The sequence below is a fragment of the Sturnus vulgaris genome, chromosome 30 (genome assembly GCF_052056855.1).
Source record: "Sturnus vulgaris isolate bStuVul1 chromosome 30, bStuVul1.hap1, whole genome shotgun sequence".
In the NCBI taxonomy this organism is placed as follows: Eukaryota; Metazoa; Chordata; class Aves; order Passeriformes; family Sturnidae; genus Sturnus; species Sturnus vulgaris.
The window spans coordinates 5,117,965-5,128,726 of record NC_142272.1 but is presented as its reverse complement, the minus strand read 5'-3'; the positions used below and the strand labels follow the sequence as shown (position 1 = coordinate 5,128,726).

Below are 10,762 nucleotides of genomic sequence, written 5' to 3'. Positions count from 1 at the left end.
TTTCTTCAGCTCTCTCTCAGGGACTGATGTTCAGGGCCTCAGCACAAACCCCAAGAGGGTCATTAAAGTCCTTGTGCTGTGTCTGTGCTGATGAGCCGGGCCGGGCTCCTGGCACAGAAGGCGATCCTGGCAACCAAGAAGAGCTTCAAAAACACATTTCTCTTGATGAGCAGCTCTTCTCCCAGCTCAGCAGGGATGGGGCACTGCCTGCAGCCACCCCGGGCACAGCACAGAGGCACAGAGAGCTTCAATCAGTCAGGGCTGGGAAGATGCTCAGAAGTGACTGGGGCAGAATCACTCCCAGCCCTTGACACAGGAAGCCTCTGGCTGCAGGACAATGCAGCTGCAGCTCCTGCAGTCATCTCCTAAAGCTGCAACATCCCAATGCCTGCAGACTGTGTGAGTACATTCTCTGATGATCTCTTGTGTAGAGCAGCCAGGGGTGCCCAGGGCTGTGGTGCAGAGCAGGGTCCTGCAGCCCAGGGCGCTGTGCTGGGGCAGGGACTCCGCTGCCTGCCAGGGACAGCTCTCAGCCAGCCCTGGGAGCTGCTCCCAACACTGGGGGACAAGGTCTGGGTGGAAGGAGACAGCTGGTAAGGCTTGGAAGTGTTCTCCTTGTGTGGTGAGGATGTTGCATTGTTCAGGACTGCTGCTCCCAGCATGACATTTAAATCTAGAACATTTTCAAACAGATTATACAGGGAGCACAGTGAGGCAGGGGCTGCATAAAAAGGAAAATCGTGATTTTATAATCTGCTGCTCCGTGTTGCGTAGGTGGGAAAATTGCATATAGATTTTCATCTCTCAGTTCAGATTGGGAAAAAAAAAATGTTGATCTCGGATCTTAATAAAGCAGTCAGTGACAGAAATCAGCACAGGGTCCCTCCCAGGCAACACCAGTGTCATTTTTCCAGCCTCCTCAGGGTTGCTGTGATGTTGCCATCAGATCCTGCAGAGGCAGAGCTGGCCCTGGGCAGTGCCCTGTGCTGTGAGGGGTCTGCAGGGCAGAGCTGAGCCCCCAGGGCTGGGCTGGGCTCTGGCAGCACTGGCAGGGCCCAGCCCTGGGCACAGGGAAGCAGCTGCTGGCAGGGACAGCTCCAGGCAGCAGAGCCCTGGGCAGGCAGTGGGGGGGGAAAGTGCCACCAAGCTGGGCTGGGATATTTCAAGTCTTCTCCAAACTGAATTATTCTATGATTATTTATTTTACAGATTCCCATGGCAAGACACAGGAAATGTCCAACAGCAGCTCCATCAGCCACTTCCTCCTGCTGCCATTGGCAGACACGCGGCAGCTGCAGCTCCTGCACTTCTGCCTCTTCCTGGCCATCTCCCTGGCTGCCCTCCTGGCCAACGGCCTCATCATCAGCGCCGTAGCCTGCGGCCACCACCTGCACACCCCCATGTTCTTCTTCCTGCTCAACCTGGCCCTCAGCGACCTGGGCTGCATCTGCACCACTGTCCCCAAAGCCATGCACAATTCCCTCTGGGACACCAGACACATCTCCTATGAAGGCTGCACTGCTCAGGTATTTTTCTTTGTGTTCTTCATCTCCGCAGAGTTTTATCTCCTGACCATCATGTGCTACGACCGCTACGTGTCCATCTGCAAACCCCTGCACTACAGGACCCTCCTGGGCAGCAGAGCTTGTGCCCACATGGCAGCAGCTGCCTGGGCCAGTGGCTTTCTCAATGCTCTGCTGCACACGGCCAATACATTTTCCCTGCCCCTATGCCATGGCAATGCCCTGGGGGGATTCTTCTGTGAGGTACCCCAGATCCTCAAGCTCTCCTGCTCCAAATCCTATCTCAGAGAAATTGGGCTCATTGTGCTAAGTGCTTTTCTTTATTTGGGCTGTTTTGTGTTCATTGTTTTCTCCTATGTGCAGATCTTCAGGGCTGTGCTGAGGATCCCCTCTGAGCAGGGAAGGCACAAAGCCTTTTCCACCTGCCTCCCTCACCTGGCCGTGGTCTCTCTGTTCCTCAGCACTGGCATTTTTGCTAACCTGAAGCCCCCCTCCATCTCCTCCCCATCCCTGGATCTGTCCCTGTCATTTCTTTACTCAGTGGTGCCTCCAGCCATGAACCCCCTCATCTACAGCCTGAGGAGCCAGGAACTCAAGGATGGCCTGAAGAAAATTATCATGAATGCTGTTCAAAAGCAATAAACTGTTCTTTTTCTGCATTGCTGTTGTTGTGTTACATTTACACTCACTCTGTGTCCTGTATTTTTTTGCTGCTCACACAGGTGTTACACTGTTGAGAATTCATTTGCACAGAAGTCTTTGACTGTAGGATTTTAAATTCAGTGTTTGCCCTTCTAGCACACCCAGAGACTCTGTAACCTGGGAGCTATTCTACTTAACTGCTTACACAAAATAAAGAACTCTGTGTTACCATGTTCCCCTGACATTATTGCTCCCTGGCTTCTTTGGAGCTGCAGGGTTGGTGCCTCTGGGCAGATCTGAGGCAAAAAGGGAATTCCAGTGCTCCTTCCTGCAGGCAGTCCCAGAGCTTCTGCTCCACAACCTCCCCATCCTTCATTTCCACACTCCCCTTCAGAGCCCTGTGTTGGTTTAAGGCCTCAGGGCTCTCTCAGCTCACTCCCAGTCCTGCTGTGTGACTGTCCAGGGACTGCAGGCAGGGACAGGCCATGGGCACTGCTGGGACAGAGCTGGGCTCTGCAGCAGCATTTCCATCATGCAGGGGCATCTCCCCAGTGCAGGGCCTGAAAGCTTCAATCTCCTTCCCACTTTGCTCTCAAGGATGTTCCCAACACAGAGCCCTGGAGAGGAGAGCAGCAGTGACCAGCACAAGTGTGGCAGTGTTCAGGGTGGGGCTGTCCCAGCAGTGCCCTTGCAAAGCCAGCGCCGCTCCCAGCAGTGGCCTCTCACCCCAGGGCACAGAGGTTGTTCTTCTCTGCGTGGAGGGACATCAAGTGACCGGGTCAGGAGTCTGTGTTTGCAGTTCAGGGACATTCCACAGCTCTGAACATCCTGTGTGTGTGTGAGGGGACATAAACCCAGTGACACAAACACCTGCAGCTGTTCCTGGAGTTTCCAGAGAATAACATCCCCTGGGAACCCCTGGATGCAGGGCTGGGATGAGCTCCTGTGCCCAGAGCTCCCTGTGTCCATCCCTTCGGCCGTGGGGCACCTTGGGCAGGGGCAGGGCAGGGTGACACCCACAGGGCTGAGGTCCCTGCCAGGCTCTGGCAGTGGCAGCAGAGCCCAGGGAGCCCCTGCCCGTGCTACAATGAACTGTGTGTGTGTGTGCCAGGGAAGGACTCGAGTCCCTTGACACCCCTGGGGCTTTGAGCAGGGCATGAGCCCAGCTCAGGGCTGGGCACCTGACAGAGCCCTGACATTGCTGGGTGTGCCCATAAGAGCAGAGTTGGGCAAGATGACTGTGGTTAAACCTCTCTGGGGATCAAGAGACAGCCAAGTGTTTCTGTCGCTGTCCCTCCTTACTCAAAAAAAGAGGAGAAAATAATGTGAAAAGATTGTGGGTCACCTTAAAAATAGATTAATGTTAGGGGGACTAAAAAGCAAAGGCCAGATGCAGAAGCAAGGAAGATGATGGAGAGACAAGATTTCAACACATGTAGTGGTTGCTTTGGAAGACAAATGGATTAATACAGCCAATGCAGAGACCCTCTTGTCACCCACATTTCCCTACTGATCAGGAAATCCCATGGAATGGAAGATCCCTTGTGTCAGTCCAGCCCAGCTGTCCCATCCCGTCCCATCCCATCCCATCCCATCCCATCCCATCCCATCCCATCCCATCCCATCCCATCCCATCCCATCCCATCCCATCCCATCCCATCCCTGTGTCCCCAGGATCACTTGCCCACCCCCAGGACATTGGCTGGGGGATTGCAGAGATGCCTCATGTGGGGCCAGCCCTGCTCAGGAGCAGCCAAAGCCTCGGGCTGGGACCAAACCCACTCCAGCCACGAGAGCTAAGCACTGCAGGACAGGAGCTGCTCTGGGCAAAGGGAACTCCATCCCAGCCACATCCAGGCCAAGGGAGCTCAGGGGGCTCTTCCCACCTCTGCTATTCCACCATTCAATGAATCTTTGCCTTGGAGAGCTCTTTGAAGGCAGAATTGGCAGAGAGACAGAAGCAGAGCTATCAAATGCACCAGTACAAACACAGCAGCTCCAGTGAGGAATGAACCCTCCCAGGGCAGTGCTGTGGCAGGAGAAGCAGCCAGGAGGAGGAGGATGAGCTCAGTGTATGTGTGTGTGTCCCAAGGCACAGAGGGTGAGGGTGGGCAGAGGTCAGGGCAGGGCTGGCAATGGCAGGGCAGAGGCAGGAGCAGCGAGATGGGAGTGTGCAGCCTGCAGGGACACAGCAGCAGCTGTGGGACAGTGCAGGACAAGCTGGGCTGGACATGGCCAAGGGCCCTGGCAGGGGTGGCAGTGCCCAGGAGAAGGCAAGTCTTGGTGCCCTGGCGCACAGCAGGGTCTGTGCCACTGTCTTGGTTTGAAAGACAGGTATTTGCTAAGGAAAGGCAAGAGCCCCTTTCCTGAGATGCAGAGAGCAACCCCCTCCATTCTAATTATTTTTGTTTCAAATCAGAGGCCTTCAGGCAGGAGATATGGGGATAGGAATAACAGTTCTTTACTGATATCTAACAAGGCAGACAACAACAACAGCTATGAAAATTGACAACAGAACAGAACAGTATAGCTCAGTTCCAGTCCCTTTTGGCCACAGGCCGTCTCCCTGTGCTGTTACCGGTGCTGGGGGCAGGGCAGGTCCCGCGCAGTTGAAGAGGGCTGGGTGATGGCGGCAGCGGCCCAGGGGTGAGAGGGATGGGGAAGCGACTCCCCCCTCATGGTGTCGGTCGTGGTGCTCAGCAGAGTGTCCAGAGACAGTAGGGTGAGGTGGGAGAGCAGCAGAGCGATGTCCAACGGCAGGGAGCGTGGATCTCAGTGCTGGGATGGCAGGGGGAGATGCCAGATTGGAGCCCGGGCCATCCTCCCACTCCATGAGCCAAGCGAGAGAGAGTCCCAGCCCGCCCAGATCCCCCATCCCACCTTTCCTTTTCTGGTCTTGCTCCCTCCCCCTCCACCCACCCCCCTGTGAGAGAACATTACCGTTTGAAGGTGTAGCCAAAAATACTTAGCATAACAATTGGAGAAATTCCACAGAAAGAAAAGGGAGCAATTCAATCCCCAACAGCCAGGAAGGGCTGTGAGGAGACACCTTGTTCTGAGCCACTGGAGCCTCCTGACACAGCCCCAGCAAGGCTGGCCACTGGCACCCCTTGTGCTGCCCTCAGCATCCCCCCACATCCCAGTGGCCTCAGGGATCTGCTGGGACCAGTCCCTGGGGAGCCTTGGTCAGGAATGGCCCTGGGGGGCTCCTTCATGCTCCCAGGGACTGCAGGTTTTTTAGAGGACTTTGGGTTTTGCTTTTGCCTTGGAGTCTCTGGGAGCTTTGTGCAATCATGGCCTCCAATTCTGTCCTCCAAGGAGTCCAGGAGGAGCCTGTGTTGGTGATGGACCTCAGTGGGACTGACACTGAAACTCCATGAAAAACAGAAACTCTCCAACAACATCTTCTCAGTGTTTGAGGATTTAGGCATTACTTTCTTCTGGCCAGGATGTTTTTGTGCCCAGCATGTGAAATAGAAATCATTCCGTCCACACATGCCTGGCTTGGGCAGTGAAAATCATTCCATCACACATGGTTCTTTACTAGGCTTTTCACATACTTATACAGACAAAACCCAGAGAAAATCATGTTTCATTGAAGAAATTAATTGATCCTAAATTGCACAGTTCTTAGTATTCAATCTCCTATTGGTTATTGATCCCTTTGCCTTTGATGTGAATTAGGCCCTCATTTTTTGATTCTCTTACCAATCTTTTCCCAGACCAGGTGTCTCCAACCACACTGGGAGTGATGTTCATTGGCGTTTGTTTATCTCCTATGTATCTTCTGACTACTCCCAATCTGTAGATTGAAGAGAAACTTCCATTCCCCTCCTGCTGGGCAAAGGCAAACAAACCCCTGACTGAAGTTACATTAAAAAAATTAAAATGTGGATTATTTGCAGCAATTCCCTTGTGTCCTGGAGCATCACAATGCTCTCCTTGGCTCCACAAGGTCAAGAAGTGTCACATCAACCTCTAGTTCCACAAAGTCCTGCAGTGTCACGGTTGTCTTTTGTCCCACAAGGCCCCACAGTGTCACAACTGCCCCTTGGTTCCATGAAGCCCTGCAGTGTCACAAAGGTCTCTATAAATCCATGAGGCCCCACAGTGTCACAATGGCCCTGTGGTTCCATGTGTCCCACACTGTGACATGAATCCTTAATTTCATGGCATCCTGTAGTGTCACAATGGTCTCCTTGGTTCCATGGTTCCACAACTGTCCCTTGGTCCCACGAGGCCCCACAGTGTCACAATGGCCCCTTGATCCCATAACACTGTGTAGTGTCCCAGTGGTCTCCATGATTCCATACTGCCCTGCAGTGTCACAATGGACTGTTGGTTCAATAAAGCTCCACAGTGTCACCATTGCCCCTTGGTTCCATGGAGCCCCACAGTGTCACTGTGCTCCCCTTGGTTCCACAGGGCCTTGAAGAGCCACAATGGCCCTTTGGTTCCAGCAGGCCTTGGTTCCAAAACGCTCTCCACGGTTTCATGAGTATCCTGTGTCACAACAGACTCTGGGTTCTGTGAAGTTCCTCAGAGTCACAAAGGCCCCTTGGTTCCATGAGGTTTGGTAGAGTCACAATTCACTCCTTGGTTCCACAAGGCCCTGCTGTGTCACAATGCCCATGGTTCCATCAGTTTCCACAGTGTCACCACGGTCTCCTTGGTTCTGCAGTATACCAATGGTCTCCTTGGTACCATCAGACTCCAATGTCACAATGGATTTTTAGTACCATGAGGTTCCACAGTGTCACAAGGGTCTCCTTGGATCCACAGGATCTCAATGTTCTCCTTGACACCATCCCATCCCAATGTCACAATGATTTTTGGTACCATGAGGTTCCACAGTGTCACAAGGGTCTTCTTGGTTTCATGAAGATACAAAAGCTTTGCATAAACATCGAGCAACACCTGCTTAACACTCCTAGGAACATCTGTCTGTATTCAGAAAATGGGAAAAAAGTGAAAAAGGCACCAGCAGCTTCCATCTGCAACAGAGATCATGGGAAGGGACAGGGACAGAGAATTCAGCTGAAAGACTCAGAGAATTCACAGAATCACAGGGTTGGAAGAGTCCTTCAAGATCATCAAGTCCAACCCCTGCCTTAACACCTCAACTAGACCATGGCACTGAGTGCCATAACCAGTCTGTTTTTAAAAATATCCAGGGATGATGTCACCACCAACCTCTGGCAGATTATTCCAGTACTTCATCACTCTTTCTTTAAAAAATACTTTCCTAATATCCAACCTATGGTGCAGCTTAAGACTGTGTCCTCTCATTCTGTCATTGCTGCCTGAAGAAGGAGACCAAATCCCACCAGACTAAAACCACTTTCCAGGGAGTTGTAGTCATAAGGTCACCCTGAGTCCTCCTTTTCTCCAGGATAAACATCCCCAGCTCCCTTAGCCCCTCCTCACAGGAATTGTGTTCCGCACCCCTCACCAGCCTCGTTGCCCTTCTCTGGACACACTCCAGCCCCTCCATGTCCTTCCTAAATTGGGGACCCAGAACTGGACACAGCACTCGAGGTGCTGCCCAACCAGTGCTGAGCACAGGGGAAGAATCACTGCCCTGCTCCTGCTGGCCACGCCATTCCTGATCCAGGCCAGGAACCATTGGCCTTCTTGGCCACCTGGGCACACTGATGGCTCCTGTCCAGCCTGCTGTCCATCAGTGCCCCCAGGTCCGTTTTTGCCTGGCTACTGTCCAGCCACTCTGTCCCCAGCCTGTAACTCTGCAGGGGTTGTTGTAGCCAAAGTTCAGGACCCAGCAATTGGTCTTGTGAAACCTCACCTTGTTGGATTTGGGCCCTGGATCCAGCCTGTCCAGGTCCCTCTGCAGAGCCCTCCTACCTCCAGCACATCCACACTCACACCCAGCTTGGTGCCATCTGCACATTTGCTGATGCTGCACTCAATGCCCTCATCCAGATCATCAATGCAGATATTGAAATCCACGCTGGCTGCCTCTGATCCCTCAGCCATCCTGGAGGTGCCCTGTGATGGCACTCAAGGTGATCTGTTCCATCACCTCACCAGGCACCCAGGTCAGGCTGACAGGCCTGCAGTTCCCCACATCCTCCTTCCAGCCCTTCTTGGGGATGGGCTCACATTGGCACCTCCAGTCCTCTGGCACCTCCCTGCTGAGCCAGCACTGATGAGAAATGATGGAGAGCAGCTTGGGGAGCTCATCCAGCAGCTCCCTCATCCCCCTAGGATGGATCCCACCTGGTCCCAGAGACACCTGTGAGCATCTGAGTGGCTCAGCAGGTCCCCAGCTGCTTCCTCCTGGATTACAGGGGTCTGTTCTGCTCCCTGTCCCCATCTACCAGCTCAGGTGAACACTTGTCCTGAGGACAACCTGACTGACTTTTTGTTGAAAACTGAGGCAAAGAAAGGGTTAAGTATCCCAGTCTTTTCCTCATCTTTGGCAGCAATATCCCACCAAAAAAAGAATGGCTTTTCTACTTGTCCCTCGTTTTGCCTTTAATGTTTTAAGAAAATAATTTCTGATATCTTCTGCAGAGTTGGCCAGGTTATGTCTTAATTGAGGTTTCACTTCTCTTAATTTTTTTCACTTCTCTAATTCTCTCATTGGCATGATTAAAAAAACATCTTTAAACCCTTCCTGAGTTGTCTACCTCTCTGTCCAAAGCCTCTTTTTTTCCCTGAGTGCTTGGAAAAAGCTCCATGCTCAGCCAAGCCAGTCAGTTTTCTTGCTACCTCACTGATCACTTTTTGGCACAGGTGGACAGGCTGCGCCTTCAAGATTTCTTTCTTGTAGTGTGTCCATTCTTTCTGGAATCCTTTGTTTGAAAATGCGCTTTCCCATAAGAAAATCAGTACCTGATTTAGTGCTTTCAAAATCTGCATCCTGAATAAACTGAAATCTGCTGTGACTCAAGTGTAGAAGTTTTGTTGAGGCCCCTCCTCCTTTCACAGAATATTTAAAAACTCAATAATTTTATGGTCACTGTAGCCCAAACAGCCTCTGACCACCACATCTCCCACCAGCCCTTCTCTCTTTGTGAACAGCAGGAGACAGAGCTTTCCTGGGCAGTGGGAAGAGAAGGAAACCTCCCCAAAGTGCAGCCTGGAAGGTTCAGCCTGGAGGTGAGGAAACAGAAAAGTCCCTCCCAGGGCAGAATGTTGGTGCCCGAGGTGTCCCAGCGTGAGGCTGGGCCAGGCCATGGCTCTGTGTGCCAGGAGCCGGCAGCGCTGGGTGCAGGGAGCCCAGGGAGGGCACAGCAATGCTGGGCTGAGAAATGCTGGGGGGGACAGCGAGATGGGCGTGTGCAGCCGGCCAGGGCACAGGAGCAGCACGCACAGGGGGCACAGCCTGCAGGAGAGATGGCCAAGGGCTGGGCAGGGCTGGCAGGGCCAGAGGCACCCAGGCCTTTGTGCCCTGGGCTCGGGCAGGGCCTCTGCAGCCCCACAGAAGGAACTTTCCTGGCAGGGGCTGCACTTTGCTTCTGCCTCGGCCCTCCCTCAGGAGGCTGCCAGGGCTGGCAGCTTGATGACATTTGTCCTTGCTGCCCCTGCCATCCCACTGCCCCAGGAACAGCCCCGAGCCACCTGTGAGGGACAGGCCCTGCTGGGCCAGGCCTGGGCTCAGGCCTTGGCCTTTCTGCTTCCTCCACCCAGCCCAGGCCTTGCTCAGCATTGCAGTTCCCTGCTCACAGCCTCGGGCTCCTGCAATCCTGCCCTCAAGGATCTGCTCTCACCAGTCCCCAGGGAGCCTTTGGCACTCCCTGCCCTCAGTGGGGCCACTGATGCTCCAAGGGACTTGGAGTTTTGCTTCTGACTCCTTGAGCGGCTTCTTCAGCCTTCTTTCAGTGCCTGAGGGTCCTGGGCTCAGCCCCAAATCCACCCTGGGAATCATTAAAATACAGAAAGTCTTCAGGAGCTCCTTGTCTTCCTTCAATTGTCTTCAAGTCTGCAGGGCTTGTGCAGCTGATTGGAGTGAGTTTGGAGTTTTGTTAAGGAAGCAATTTCAAAGTGTATCTCATGATTTTTTTTTTTAGTCAAGAGAATATTTTTTTACTTTTCAGCTCAGAGAAGAGGTGGTTGAAACATTCCCTGGGTGACCTTGACGATGAATGTCTCCTTAGGAGGTGTGGGCATGCAGAAGAATGAACCCCTTGCAGGCTGACCCTGTTTGGACAACCTGCTCCTCACCCCCAGCCTCACCATGTCTGACATCGCCCACCTGGGACTGACATCCCTGTGCCCTGCAGCAGAACCTTGTCCCCTGAGCTCTGCAGATGGGTGTCCCAGCCCATTGCACCATGTCCCACCTGCTCTCCTCAGGGCTCTGCCTGCACACAGGCCCAGGAGAAGTTTTCCTGTTTGTGAGGAAGGAATGGAAAAGTCTGAGCAGGTTTCCTAAATGACAAACCCCCACTGTAGAAGCACATGCTCAGTCCAGGATGCCTGGAATGATGTCTCCTTTCTGCAAGGGCGAGTGTGAGCAGACATGATCTCTGTAAGCAGAATTCTATGAGTCTTTCAGGTGAATTCTCTGTCCCTGTCCTTTCCCTGGATCTCTGTTGCAGATGGAAGCTGCTGGTGCCATTCTCACCTTTAAC

General features: G+C 53.1%; 1 protein-coding gene across 1 annotated transcript; it reads left to right on the top strand.

Moving 5' to 3' along the window:
• The first annotated feature begins 835 nt into the window (after positions 1-835).
• On the top strand, positions 836-2,182 carry LOC148220890 (olfactory receptor 14I1-like). Its single transcript, XM_088180924.1, has 2 exons — positions 836-1,526; positions 2,065-2,182. Exons 1-2 carry the CDS (start codon positions 1,191-1,193, stop codon positions 2,080-2,082), a joined length of 354 nt encoding a protein of 117 aa, XP_088037050.1. The 5' UTR covers positions 836-1,190; the 3' UTR covers positions 2,083-2,182.
• Positions 2,183-10,762: the final 8,580 nt, after the last annotated feature.

Excerpts from the sequence above, each read along its gene's own strand:
- LOC148220890 (XM_088180924.1), top strand. The coding sequence starts at position 1,191 with ATGATTATTTATTTTACAGATTCCCATGGCAAGACACAGGAAATGTCC.